This window comes from Emydura macquarii, unplaced genomic scaffold (genome assembly GCF_026122565.2).
Source record: "Emydura macquarii macquarii isolate MOO-44397 ecotype Brisbane River unplaced genomic scaffold, CSIRO-AGI_Emac_v2 contig_2422, whole genome shotgun sequence".
Classification (NCBI taxonomy): domain Eukaryota; kingdom Metazoa; phylum Chordata; order Testudines; family Chelidae; genus Emydura; species Emydura macquarii.
Window position 1 is genome coordinate 2760062 of NW_027132559.1, and position 15068 is coordinate 2775129.

Consider the following 15068-nt stretch of genomic DNA (forward strand, 5'->3'; position numbering starts at 1 on the left):
ATTCCTGAAGTGCTGCCCCTTAAATATATACACTTGTTGGTGATCCTGCTTTTTGATCTTTACTTTTTGAAAAGTACAGTTTACAACAGAGTAGATAGTTTGTGTCTAAACGATTGGCTATCTTGTTGAAATATTTGAGTTGAGTGCTCAGTTTCATGACTCATAGGATTATGCTGCTTGATTAAAGTTGACAAAACCATTTTCTTTGTTACTGGTTCCTTCAGATGTTGAATTTTGGTTTTTATGAAAGCATTTCTGCTCCTAAAGAATTTTATGTCCCAATCTGCTCTGTGTGGTCACTGTTCAGTTACCATGAGACCTAGTTGCTTTGGGTTTGAGATGTTTACTTAGGTCCATCTTCCTGCTAATGATGCCAGAAGTGGCCTACTTAAACACTTCCAATAATAGATAATATATTTTTTAAGAGAAGAATAATTTCTACGGAACATAAAAGTGAGTCTTCAAGTATTCTCACTTCTAGTGTTCCTTTTAAGTTACAAATTCACAAATATTCTTCTGACATTGCTGCAGAACAAAGACAAACTTTGAGATATTTTATTAGTTTGAATATTAAAAATTATATACTGAAGTTAGCTCTACTTGCAATAATAAATTAAAATGGTAAGCTTTTAAAAAAAAGTCTGATATAAGGTATCTGATATAAGCTTTATGGTTTTAAAGACATTTTCCATGTTTGACTGACTAGTTTTGTTTTAGTTGTATGATTTTGCATCTATTATACAAATTAATTTTATATCAGTGTGGCTAAACCATTCAGTTTGTTTCCAGTGCTCAAACACCAGCATTGCTATAACATGGCAATGAACAGAAAGTGTATTATGGATATGGACGTGCAGATGAGTAGATCTAGATTCAAATGTTCAAGAAGTCATGATGTTCATCAGGCTGAATCAGTCTCCGGTTGACTGTAGGATTCAAGTTTCAGACAGGCAATCCAAAAGGGAAAAATACAGATATTTTAAAATATGAATGTTTGCAGAATAAATCGTTTTCTCCCTAGTTTTAATGCTGATTTTTTTTTTATAAGCAAGTAAAGTAAGCAAAAGTTCCCCACATCCAAACCATGAGTATAAAAAAAAATACTTGTTCAAATACAAGACCTGAAAATTGTTTATGTATACATTTTCTCCTGGAAGCCTCTCGACAATTGAACTAGTAGGATTATGACATTACAAATTGCAAAGCAGTTGGGAATGGAATTTTAATCAGACTATTAAAATTTTCTTGTTTGTATTTTATCAATAACTTTTTTAGAATAGATTTAAATCTTTTAGATCAGAAGCCATTCCAAGGCAAAAACTGTTCTTTTGGCTGTACTGTACAGTGCTGAGCATACAATTGGCTCTAAACAAATAACCCATGCCTGACAAAGTGGTGGGAGAAAGGATCTCTTTGTGGAAGCTTCAACACTATCTGTTCAACTAAGTGATGAGAGGGTCCTCCAGTTCTCTTGTGGTCTTAGTCTTATAGCAAAAACAGGTAGAATAAGACTTGATTGTCTTGATATTTCTAAAATAAAGAACTAGCAGGAAAAATATTAATCCACCACTACAACATTTTTCTGACTTCTTTATACAGCAGAAAAAGGGCAAAGGAAAGCATTGGTTTTTGCACGCTACCTTTTAACTGAAAGCTGCTTTACTTAGAACATTTACTTGAATTAAATTTAGCCATCTTTGAATTACATTATCCTTTTATTGCACAGTGTTTGTAGATCTGCCAAAAATGCAATATGTTTATTATGATGCAAAAATCTATAAAATTTATATAAAAGCTATTTTTGACTTACAAACATTGATCTTCGTAGATTTTATAACATTTCAGGAAATTCAGATTAACTGGCTGTAGGGGATGGCTGTTCCTATGTGTGCAGCAACATTTTCAGACAAGTGTTGACAAATGTAGGTCTGGCATGTGAGCTGTTTGTCTTAATTCATGTCATTCTTCTTGTTATATATGACATGCCTTAAAATAATACCAATTTTTGCCAATAGATAATTGTGTGTATAAACTAATTGTGTATCATACAGGTGGCTTGTACATCAAAATCACTTAGCAGATGACTCAGCCTCATGTCATCTGAAAAGATTAATTTATTATTGTATCCAAAACCCAATTAAAGGCTTTTGTTTTTGTTCTTAAAATAGGCACTGGTTTTTTTAAAAATACCTCTAATAACTCCTACATCAGAAAATATTCTTCTTTTAGTTGCCTGAATTAAAATGAAAATTTCCTATGTGATTTGACTTCCATCTTTTAATGCTTATTGTACAAAGTATAACAGCATGACACATATACTAGTGTTAGATTGAAAAAGAAAGCTATTGCTACTCTACTGATCATTACTACCAATAGGAGTACTGCTTCATGTTATCATGTATTGTTAAATTGAGCCAAATTATTTTAAATCTGTGAGAATAGCTGCTTTGTATGTGATCGGAAAAGAGGAGGTGATGAAATTGTTAAAAACACATTTTTAAAAGCCCACTTCAGTAATTATGTGTGTAACTTGAGGCACATGAATAGTCCATTGAGTTCAGCAGAACAACTCTTATGCTTAAAATTAGATATGTGCTTAAACACCTTCCTCAACCAAATCCTTAAAAATACTTTAAAAGTGTCACCTCATATTATCTACCTAAGTTATGTTTTGACAGTGAATTTTTGCAGATCCATGTATCAGTAATAGAAAATCTGTCTAGATTGTTGCCAAATAATATTATGAGCTGCTCAATATTTTTCCCCTTGAAGGCTATGAATAATTCATGCCTGTACTTGTAATGACTAAATTTAAATGAGCACATCTCGTAATGTTTTTTTCAAGTTAATATAAGTGAAATTTTAGCCACTTTGGGTCTTACAGACATCATCAGGTCATATAATTATCTTTGGAATACATTGAGGTGTAAATATACTTTGTGCATATGATTTGCTGTTTGGAGAGCTTCCTGTTTAATGCACAAGTCAAATTTTATACAGAACATTTTTGTATTTAAGAATAAAATCATGTTCTATTCAGACTGTAGCTAAGTTGCTGTATCTGGCCATACATTAGATGTTAAATCTACACTACATTCAGAAATTACACAGAATTCAATCTTAACTCTGGATTCCACCGCAAAAGAGGAAAATGTAAGGAGTTGCAGTGTTTGTGTAAGAAAGAGGGGGGAAGGCAGCATTCAGAGTTCTCTACCTCACTTAGTTGTATTGTGATCCCTTTTTATTGATTGAACAAAAGTTAGTGTGTATGTTTTCAGGCTAAAAACATGCAGCCTTTTTGACTAGTAAAATATTGCAGGTTAAACAATTTTTACTATTCTGCTTTTCTTGATGGTAAAAAAGTGATTCTTCTTTTGAAATCTGATCACATGATCTTTGAGCTCTGTGTAAATGTGGCCCCAAGGTGTGTAAAATTATCATTTGGGTTAGTGAAGATTAAGGAAAGGACCACTAGGAATATTTAATTTCTAGTCCATATTTGTTGTATCAGTGCAAATCTGATCAATTAGACATTTTTGAAGTATTTTCATTGGTGCTTAGAACTACATTTTCATGAGTTGGTTTTTATATAAGTGTTCTGTAGTTTGGTAAGGAAAATGTTACTTTGTTCACTACAAGGCTCGTCGTAGCTTCTCTACTCTCTTGCTTGAGTTGCAGTGGTCCTTCCTACAGAGTTTCCAAAGGGGTTTCTATCCCCTTTGCCTGTTTTAGCTTTTTCTTCCTTTCTGCTTGAGAACTCAATATTGATGACAACATAATTTACAGTATTTTGTGATGAGGACCAGCACAGCAAGAAGCCTTAGCATCTGTTGATGAAATTCATCTTTTGCCTAGCCGACTCTCTTCCACTGCCTCTTTACTTCCAAAAGCAGTACAAGTAATATAATATAATCAATTAAGACTTTAGAATATGTTTTGGTGGTTGAGCTTTACTTAAGGTGAAAGATCAGGAGCCTGACTGGACTCTGGTTACTGTTGCCAGAATCTTTATTTGCTTGGTAATCTGTTTCAAAGCCGATTTAATTTTGTTTTTGTTTTTCAGAATTGGTAAAGGGTTTCAAGGAGTCATGAAAAGATGGGGATTTAAAGGTCAGCCTGCCAGCCATGGCCAGACTAAAACACACAGAAGACCTGGGGCAATATCCAACACTGTAAGTAGTTGAACTTCATTTATTTTGTTTTAGATACTCTCCACCGCCATTCTTTGGAGCAACACTTAGGGGGAAGAGAGCTGTGTGTTTAATGCACCATTTCACAGAGTCCTGACAGTAGCAGATGCTTCAGAGAAAGGTACACACAACCACATAATGGACAATATATGGAATAATATGTCCATAGAAGTTCCTTCCTAACCCGAGGCAATAGTGGTTTGCTTATATCTTGGAGCATGAGGATTTATATAATTTATACACTTTTTTAATTTGGCTAGTAGAGGTTACTAAACATAATGTTTTGTAACAAAGTAGGGAGAAATAAAATCCATACTTAAATCACTGTTAAGAGGGATCTGAAATCTCTTTATAATTGCATTTATGTAACCATTGTCAGAAGTGAAACTTTTTGATGTTAGATTGGAAGGGTTTTAGCATTTAGCTTTGTCTTCCAGAGATCCAGCTGATATTTTGATCCCTGCTCTGGCACACCCTCTCCTCCAGGATTTGTGAAAGGGGCCTTGGAAGGCAGCCTTATGTGTGCCTCCACACTACCTGTGGCAGAGGAATCCTCTTTTTAGAGGGCTTTTAGAGCCCTTTTACACCCTTTTGACCATTTTATCTGGTGTAAAAGGGGCAGGAGCAGGGTTGAGGATGTCACCTCAGATCTGTAAACCTCTTTGTCAAGGCTGGAACACCTGTATTGTTTCAGTGTATCTTGACAATGTATTTGTACGTTGCATAGGAAGTCTTCACTCATCATGATATAGTGAGTCTACATTATTTCCGATAACACACAAACTTTGCAAACCGGTAATGGAGATCTTCAGCACTGTAAATACAATATTTAAGATTCTTCCTGGTGTAATTTGTCCAATATGAGAAACAGTCTAAATTAATAAATGTAGCTTTCTCTGTTTAAATTTGCAATCTCTCTTCCTTACCTCCATGAACTTTTCCAAGAAGTTTTATAATTGCTACCCCTTTCAGTTTGGTAATCTTTGGTAACTGTAATTTTTGGCCCTATTTGATACAGAAAGTTGGCAAAGTTTTCCGTGGAAAGAAAATGCCAGGGAGAATGGGTAACATCTATAGGACATCTTTTGGATTAAAGGTGAGTTCTAAATATAGTAGAACAGGTGTGAAGAGAGTGCAATCTATTTCAGTCAGATAATGGGGTTTGGCAGCCACTCTACCCCCATGTTATACTGACAGGTACTGGTGACTGTTTGGATCACAAATCTCTTTCAGATTGGGTGTGAACACATCCCTGAATTTGCATACCTGTCAGGATGAATTAATCAGAAGTCCCTCCCTCCCACATCTAAGGCTATGTTTACAGTACCACTTTTGTCGATATAACTTGCGTCGCTCAGGGGTGTGAAAAACATAGATCTGTTTTAAAACAAACAAACAAACACCACTGAGTGACGTAAGTTACACTGACAGAGGCGCTGGTGTGGACAGTGCTATGTCAGTGGGAGAGCCACCAACATAGCTACTGCCACTCATTAGGGGTGGTTTAATTATGTCAACGGGAGAGCTCTCTCCCGTCGGCGTAGAGCAGCTACGCAAGAAATCTTACAGCAGGACAGCTGCATCGGTACAGCTGTGCTGCTGTAAGCTCTCGTGGGTTTTTTTGGTCTTAGGCCAGGTCTACACCAAACATGAACGCACCCAGAAGTTTTTGCTGAGTATTGTTTTTTTATGGGAAGGGGGGGGAAGAGGGAAGCAGCAGAACACCTAGAAACTGAAAACACACTGAATGGAGAGACAGAGCAGCTGAAAGCATGGTGTCCGATCCTAGAAGAAACATGGGGTGAGGTTTTTGGGTGTTGGTGCTGTGAGCAAAAGATGCTGTTTCCTGCTATTTGATTCTTTCTGCGTTCAGTGACACAGGACTTTGTATGTTCTTTATAAATAAAGAAAACTGCATCACTACCACCAATGTCTACTCCCAACTGGAACATCCCCAGGGACCCCAGTTTTGACTAGCTGTTTGGGTTGAAAAGAGGGAACATCACACTTCAGTCAGAATCCAGACTAGATCAGCATAACTGCATCATGAAAGAGAGAGCCACATGGGCCCAAACAGCATGTGTCCATCCTTATCTTCTTGCAACTTAAAAAGAAGGCATGTGCTCTGCTCCCATATGTGCACACATCCTACGGGCTTGGGTTTTTGGAGGTAGAATGAGAGTTGTAGTTGAGGCTTCAGCACATGTAGTATCTGCCTCATTATCTTCCTGCAAGGTGGGCAGGAAAAGTTTTTGGTTTTTTTTAAGGCTACCAGCTGACTTCTTAGAACCTGTGCTAGCTCTAGTTCAGATCCAGCCCAGGTCAGCAGTGCCAGAAGCTCATACAATTTGATTGCTGTTGACTCTCCTGTATCAAATGGAGGTTATCATCTCAGTTCAGTTCCTGGTGTACCCATGTCCACAGCACTAAATGGGCATGAAGACAACTGCCTGTTCACCCATAATGGTGACATCTTCAGATAGTACAAGCAGCATTTTAATGCTGTGGTGTGAGGAAGCTTGTGCTGCTGCTATCTGTGCTATAGGTGGTTGGTGGATAAGTAGAGAATTTATATTTTCAGGGTGTTCAATTTAGCACTATCGCAAGTACTTAAAAAATTAGCAGGTGTTTGCAATAACATTTCCATGACACTTGCTTGTCCTGCTAATTTGTCTCACAAGATTTTGCTATAGCTCTCACTATAGTGGGAAGAGACTGATAGCTCAGATCTTCATCCAGCAACAAGGGCTGATTGAAAGCTCGTGAAAAATCTACGGACGGGCTCCCACTGACTTCAGTAGTTCAAGCCTCGAAAGCACTGGAGAGGTGCTAGCTCAAAGTTGAGTTTGACTAAAATATTGGGGCAAGTTTAGGACAAATATAAAAGACTCAGTCCCACCTCTTTTCTCCCCAAAATCCCAGCTGCTGCTAACAAGTTTGTGCTTCATTTGGCCATTGAAGTGGGAATCTTTGTGTCTTTTGTATGCATATCCAATATATTATAAATATATTCTCCTGCATTACATAAGCATCCCAATTGCGTAGCTACGTTTTATTCCAGGATGGCTTAAATTTATCACCTAGTATATGGACCTTTTTGTCTTATGAATAATTTTTAACTGGCTATAATTAGTACGTTGAATAAATCCTGAAACCATAATAAAATGCTTGGATTTCAATGGTTTTTTTTTTCTTTTCAAACCTGCAGGTGTGGAGGATCAACACAAAGCACAATATTATTTATGTAAATGGTTCTGTCCCAGGTCACAGAAATTGTTTGTTAAAGGTACGTTTGTTTCTCAAGTTGTTTCATTTATCTAGTAACTATTCATAATCTTGACACTATTTTCTGTGGGCTACGTTTTCTCCTGTTTGAAAGTGGATTTGTAGTGAAAAATAGTTTTGTGCTCTTCATTTGTTTAGAATCTGATCTTGTACCATTGAATTTAGTAGGACCATGATTAGGACCGTGATAGGGAATAATCAGTAGAGATAATAATGAGGTCCTTGTTCAAATAATTTTTTGCTTTGTAATCAAAATGCATATGGATGTTTAGCCTACAGTACATTAACACACACTGAATGTGGTTCTGTAATAAGTAGCTTAGGTCTGGTGCACTTTGGCCTATCACTATTAAACTGAGCCACTGGATTGGTTAGTGAGCTTTTCAAAGGACCTGTTCCAAGAACTGTACTGAGCATGAATGAACAGAAGTGCATTTGTCATCAGATTAAGAACAATCTGAAGCATTCTCAGGCTCTTGATTATACATGGTGGGAGCTAGAATGCTACCTTTTTGTCTTTCTCCATTTTTCTGAAGAACAATAAAGGTGAAACTGGGACAACTAATGTCCATGGGATGTTTTCCTTCAGTTCACATGCATAGAATATTGCCATTTTCTGCAGCGTTTAAGGAATTAATCTCATAAATCCCGTGAGATCTTCTTGAGATTCATAGGTTCCAAGGTCGTATGGGACTATTGTGGTGGTCTAGTCTGACATCCCATAATAGTATAAATATGTATATTTCAAGTATACATACATAATTCTATAAGCCATAATAGTGAAATAAAAGACAAGGCATAGGCAAGTCAAAAACCACTTGACTTTAAGGACTTTTTCAAAATAGACTTGTCTTGCTGCTTTTCTTTCTGACACTGCCTAAGCATATTGTAAATAGGTACTTGCAGGTATCTACTAGTTGGAGGAAGTTAAGCCATTTTCTCTGAGTTGGCAATAGATACCCAAAGACTCTCAATACCTTGTTATGTCTGCACAGGAATAAAACACCCACAGCTGGTCAGGCTCATGGGGCTCAGGCTGCAGAGCTAAAAAAACCTGTGTGTAGACATTCGGGCTTGGACTGGGGCCTGATCTCTTGGACCCTACACCTTCAGAGGGTCCCAGAGCTCAGGCTTCAGCCCAAGCCCAAATGTCTATACCATGATTTTTTTTTAGCCCTTGGTCCTGAGCCCTTTGAGCCCAAGTCAACTGACCCAGGTCAGCTGCAGGTGTGTTATCCCTGCATAGACATACCCTTTAAGATCAGTGACCATAGAGACAGCAGTTAACGATTGGACAGGTTGCCAGGTGTTAGTTGTGCAGTAAATACTTACAATGTGTCAGGACAGAGGAAATTAAATAATCTACCTCTTGAAAATTTCAAAGTTCATCATTCAGAAGGTTTGAATCTTGTGATTAAAAAGTTCACATTTCTGTTATAGGTTCTTTTATGGGCATTGAATTTGTGATATGTACTTCACTGTTTGTGGAACAGCATTACAGACTTTTGCTTGCTTTAAAAAAACTCACCTCATTTGAGAAGCGAAATGTTTCATTTTCTGTGGGGGGAAAAGATAACTTTTCATCACACTTTTTCTTCTTTTGCAAATGGAGTGAGGGTGTGGGATGGGAAATAAAAGCACTTCCCGGACATACATTATTGCAGTTCATTGCAAAACTGGTTTTTCAGTGCTTCCGGAAGCCAAAGCGCTCCCTGGTTGGCTCTGGCTGCTCAGGCTGGCTGCAAATTCTATCAGCCTCCCCGGCCCAACCTGGGGGAACTTTTCCCTCTTCATTTCACACAAATTATGGAACACACAGCATGTAGATATAACTGATGGGATGTTCTTTTCACTGATGTCAAGCCTAGTAAGCAGACATCTTCATCTGGCTTTTAAACAGCCAAGTGCACATTCCACCACCATTCTGCACTTGCTGAGCCTGTTATTGAAACATTCCTTCTCACTGTTCAGGTGCCTGGTGTAGTGCTTCATTAGCCAAGGGAGCAAGGGATAGGCAGGATCCCCCAGGATCACTATTGGCATTTTCACATCCCCAATGTTTATTTTTTGGTGAGGGAAGAAAGTGTCTGCCTGCATCTTATTGAACAGACCCAAGTTCCTAAAGATGTGCGTATCATGCACCTTTCCAGACCATCCCACACTGATGTTGGTGAAACGTCCTCTGTGATCCACAAAGGCCTGCAACACCATTGAGAAGTATCTCTTCTGGTTTATGTACTCTGTGGCAAAGTAGTCAGGTGCTAATATAAGGATATGCGTGCCATCTATTGCCCTCCCACAGTTTGGGAACCCCATTGCAGCAAACCTGTCCACTGTCATGCACATTTCCCAAAAAGTCACTACATTTTTTTAGCAGCAGAAGCCTATTGATGACCCTGCACACTTGCATCACAGCAGCTCCAACGGTGGATTTACCAACTCCAAATTGATTCCCAACTGACCAGTAGCAGTCTGGGGTTGCCAGCTTCCACAGAGCGAAGGCCACTCGCTTCTCCACTGTTCAGAACTGGTCTCAAGCAAGTATTCACGCGCTTCAGGGCTGGGGACAGCTCCGCACAAAGTTCAGAGAAAGTGGCCTTTTGCATACGAAAGTTTTGCAGCCACTGCTCATTATCCCGCACCTTCATAATGATGCAGTCCCACCAATCTGTGCTTGTTTCCCGGGACCAGAAAGGGCGCTCCACAAACTGAAGATGATGGGTGACAGCCTGCAGCAAACAGGAATTGTTCCGCTCTATGGCTTGTAGCAAGGCGGCCTCAGTAACATGGCTATTTTCTGTGCTGCGGCTCCTCTCTCACCTTTGAAAATACTGCAGGATAAGCCATGAGTTATTTGTGATACTCACAATGATAATGCAGAGCTGAGTGGGCTCCATATGTCTCTGGCAACGGCATGCGCGCAGCATAAAAAAATGGCGCAAAAAGCGTTTGCAGTTTGTTTGGGACAAGAAGGAAGGGGGAAGAAGCACGTTGCATCATGGGAGGACGATAAGCTTCACAAAAGTCTCTATGGATAGTTGCACTGTGGGATAACAACCCACGGTGCACTGCTTTGAATGTCGACCCAAGCATGGCGAGTGGAGACACAAGATCCCGGCGCAAGGAGCATGGTGTGATCACGCTTCTGTGACTTCTAAATGTTGGCAAGTGAAAGTGAATTTAAAGTAAATCGACTTCACTCTGAGTGTAGACATACCCTAAGTGTAGTTTTGTTGTAGGCCATTATTTTTAAGTTTTAATTTTTGTAATCTTGTATGTAATAGGTGGCTGAGTAGCATATCACGTCTCTAGGTTCTTGTTTAATGTTACCACTACATGAAAACTATAAATGGTCTCTCTTGAACCAAAATATATTTTTACAAAAGATCTTGCATCTTGGTTGAATCTTCATGTCAGAGACTTAAGTATTTAAAATTTGTACATACAGAGATGGCCCCGTCACCACCGAATCTGAACACGTTGTGAGCTCTTGCTTACACTTTTTATTTTAAACTAAATGACATTAAAGATTAGACTTAGCACTACATTTCCTCTACATTGCTATTAACAAGGTCCTTGAACCATAAAGAACTGTAAGTGAAAGAGTAATAAGTGGTGTTAATCTGACTGAGGTCTAGTTTAGTATAATACTGGGTTGTAAAATAGTTTCCAGAACTATTAGTATGAAACAACAATGGAGCAGCTTTTTAAAATGGAGCTGTGCTACCTGGGGTAATATAATGTTTTTCTAGTTAATTCTATATGAAAAGCTGTAGGGCTTTTTAGGCTCTATTGTACTGCATTCTCCCTCCCTGCTCCCCATGGGGGGTTAGCGGGGAGGTAATGCATTTCTTACAGAATTAAGTATGAATATGTACTGCACTACGGCTTTTGGTTTTTTAAGATATCCATTGGGTAAACTTAGATCCAGTTTTAATACTGGTGTCTGTATGTTAAGAACAGTCCTTTGTAACACTAAAAGAGGCTACGAAAGTAATTGACCTTTTTCCCCAGGAATTTTTAAACTTAATTTTCTTTCATTAAAATATTATGAGTAACGATATATGTGAAAAGGAGACATCTATTAGAGTGTTCATTACTGGGGCTGGGCAAATAACTGATTGTTTTGGTTTGCTGGCAGTTTTGAAAAAATGAGGTGGGGAGGAAAATTCCATTTGTGTGAAACCAAATTAAAATAGCTTGTCTTGGGTATGCAGGGGTTCTCATACTCTTTTTACTGGGACCCCCTTTGAAAATGTTTCAGGCTGTGATGACCCCTCCACCCCGCCATGCCATCCTTACCGGCATGCATGGGGGCTGACAACTCGCAACCCTTTGGGGGGTCACAATCCCCATTTTGAGAACCCGTAGATTCATAAAATGTGGAGAGGTGGTAATACCTGTCTTATAACATTTAGCCAAGTTAGGGCACTCACGTTGAACTCAGGTTTCCTACCTCCCAAGTGAGTACCCTAGCTACCATGCTACAGGGTATTCTGAGATGTCTCTCTCCATCTTTCCTGTTGGGTAGTTATTAGGCCAGAGAGACATAGTGAAGATGACTCTTTAGCCCAGTGGTTAGAATTCAAATTTCTGCTCCAGAGCAGAGATTTAAATCCAGGTCTCCCACAGCCCAGGTGAGTGCCTTAACTGCTGGGCTAAAAATTAAAAATAGGTATTGCCTCCTCCTCCTCTTCCTGCTATTTTGTGAATCTAGTCCGGAAAAAAAAAAATTCTGACCAAAAATTTTGGGTGAATTAGAGTCAAATTTGTGAATAGTTGCAGGCTGATGAAACTGCATGTTTAGGTGAATGAATTATTTGTTCAAACAATTTCTGCCATCTCTACTCAGTATCTCACAAAAGGTGCTCAGTATTTCTCAGGAAGGATTCAGCCCTTATTTGAGTATAGTAGGTGCTTCTGCCTTTTTGAATTATAACACTCTTGCTTAGTTATCATAGAAGAGAATAAGAATTACACTTCAGCTAAATGTAACAAGCCTTTCTGACAATTAAAATCTCAAATATTACAGAGCAAGGCAATTCTCTTCCCTATCACAAGGAGAGATCACAAAATTGTACATGTGTAAGACTAAAGACAGATTTCTGGTAGGTTGCAGTGTTTGGCCCTGTTGCTGCTTTTATGACCTCCTCTACAGTAGTAAGCCTTTAGAGCTTAGTTGCTAAATGAGGTCTGTGGGTGGGATTTTCAGAAGTGCCCACTTGATTTAGGAGCATATATCCTCTTGATTTTCTAAGGGCATGTGTTCATAAGTTGCTTCAGGCACTTCTGAAAATTTCATTCTATATTCCACTCTTGATCTTTGCGCAGATCTCCCACTCTCTATAGTTCTTAAATTGGGAGGGATTAAATAGTTTTAATGTTTTTCCTTAGAGGAGAGTTAGTGGTATTTGGGCTATAGACAGCTTGTAAAAGGCCAGCTAGTCTCTTGGGTATGCAGTTGGGAGAAAACATAGGGTATGGGGCAGGAAAGCGAATAATACACTCATCAAAGTAGTTGAGAGAAAATGTATACAATGTTTTTTACTTTCTCATAGTCTTTTACTACAAACTCTGTCATTGTATATTAGTTGGTTTTCCATTTTTTTAAAAACTTACTAAACTCTGTTTTCACATAGTGATTGACTATATCACAGTATGCATTAGCAGGATATTCCTTAGGTAGTTGAAGGCACATAGGCTCTCAAGATACCAGAGGTATGTACCAATTGCCTACGAATGCACAACATAGCAGTGGATTACTGTTATGCTAGAATGAGTTGAATAGTATAGTTTTTGATATTGAAAACTGTTTTTAAATTCATAATTTTAAGAAATACAGTTCTGTCACCCCAAAAGGCTCTCTTTTCCTTAGTCCAGTACTTGCTAAGAAAGATTCTACTAGAAGAAAATAGTCTAGGTGCTCACTTTCCTTGAAAGGTCATGTATGAGCCTGGTAGCTGGAGTGCGGATTATGTTTTGCAAGCTCTTCTGAAAAGATGCGTTTAAAAAATGATAGAAGGCTGAAAATGATTGTATATAAATAATCCTAAAGGCAATTGACACACTACTGCTGACAAAAAGGATGCTTACAATAATTGGTATTTGTTCAAGCCATAGAGTGTTGTATTCTTAAGCATCCAGGTCAGATCTGCCTTGCTAGATGTATTTATCTGGGCCTATGACAGATTCAGATTATCTAGCAAGAGTTCAATCAAGAACATTCATCTTTTTGTAAACAAAAAAAGAGCCAATCATTATATTTTTTGGGGGGAGACATTTATTTGATAATCATCAACATTCCTTGGATAGTTATTTTGATAGTATAACCCTTATTGCTATGCTCACAATTCCAGAGAAGTTTTATTAGATTAGAATAATAAATACTTAGGCTACTTCACACAGCCTATATAAACTGTAATAAGCTTTCATTTCAACTTCGGTTTCATAGAAGAAGCAGTGCCAGTGCTTTGTTTTACTAACAGGATATCTTCAAAAAATGTCTGGTGGCATAAATAAATGGGGTAGGACTGGTTCTTCTTTGAGTGCTTGCTCATGTTGATTCCATGTTAGGTGTGCGCGTGTCCTCGTGCCTGGCTGTCGGAGATTTTTTTTTTTTTTTTTTGCCTTAATGGTATCCATATGGCCAGCTCTGGAACCCCGTGCTCATGCAGCAGTATACAAGGCACCACCGACCCTTCAACCCCTCAGTTCCTTCTTTCCTCCTGTGACAGTTGTTGGAATGGCTTTCTCTCTTGCATTCACAAGTGCCTAGTGGTTCTTTCACAGAGTTGTTAATAGTTCTTGTAAATAGTTTGTTAGTAAGTTAAAGACAGTGGTCCCATCGGGGGCGTTTGTCTAGTGACAGGGCATGCCCTGGTCCTCAGGCTTCAAACTGTTTTTTTTTGCCACAAGCCCTTCCTGCTTAATGAACCTCACAACAGTTGTCTAGAGCAAACACGTGAGGGATAAGTGCATGATTTGCAAAGGCTTCAAACCACAGACTAAGAAAGACAGGGACATTCGCCCAAAAGCCCTGTAAATGGAAGCAGCACTCAGACTGGTCTCAGAACTCCCCTGCTTGGACTTGACACCGAGTACTTCAGTGTTGGTGCGGAGCACCCTGCCAGCACCGAGCCCTTGTCTGGTCACCGGTGCTGAAGAAGTGGTAAAAGAAACAGCATGCCGATTCAGACCATTCCCCCGCACTGAAGAGGGATTAGAGGGCAAAGGACCCACGTTGGGCCATTCACCTGCTCTGGAGCAGCTAGAGCCAGTCTCTCCTCCTATGGCTGAAAGCCCTTTGAGGGAGGCACATCCAACTTCTGGGAACAGAAGGGGGCCCCTCCCTCCGCCTAACGGGGCCCTCAATGCTGGAGGCCTTTCAGGCGGCCAGGGACTTGATGGCTCCCACTCCACTGGCTTTACCCTCAGCACCAGAGCCAGTAAAGGCACTTGTCTCCAGGGGTAAATCCGCCATGAGGGTCAGTCGATGGGCACCGGTCCACGGCACCTCAGCCAAGACCTCCGGCACCATGACGAAGGTCTCCACATCTCAATCCCGGCACCGTGCTCCTAGCCTACGATTTGGAG

The 15068-nt window shown here is 39.3% G+C and overlaps 1 protein-coding gene across 1 annotated transcript in view; it reads left to right on the forward strand.

Annotated features, from left to right (window-relative positions):
• The window catches only part of MRPL3 (mitochondrial ribosomal protein L3), a 52639-nt gene that overhangs the window by 19621 nt on the left and 17950 nt on the right, over nucleotides 1–15068 (forward strand). The window contains exons 7-9 of the mRNA XM_067561779.1: nucleotides 4064–4172; nucleotides 5209–5286; nucleotides 7399–7476. Of these exons, the coding sequence (XP_067417880.1) occupies nucleotides 4064–4172; nucleotides 5209–5286; nucleotides 7399–7476 (265 nt within the window). The remainder of the gene's footprint in view (nucleotides 1–4063; nucleotides 4173–5208; nucleotides 5287–7398; nucleotides 7477–15068) is intronic.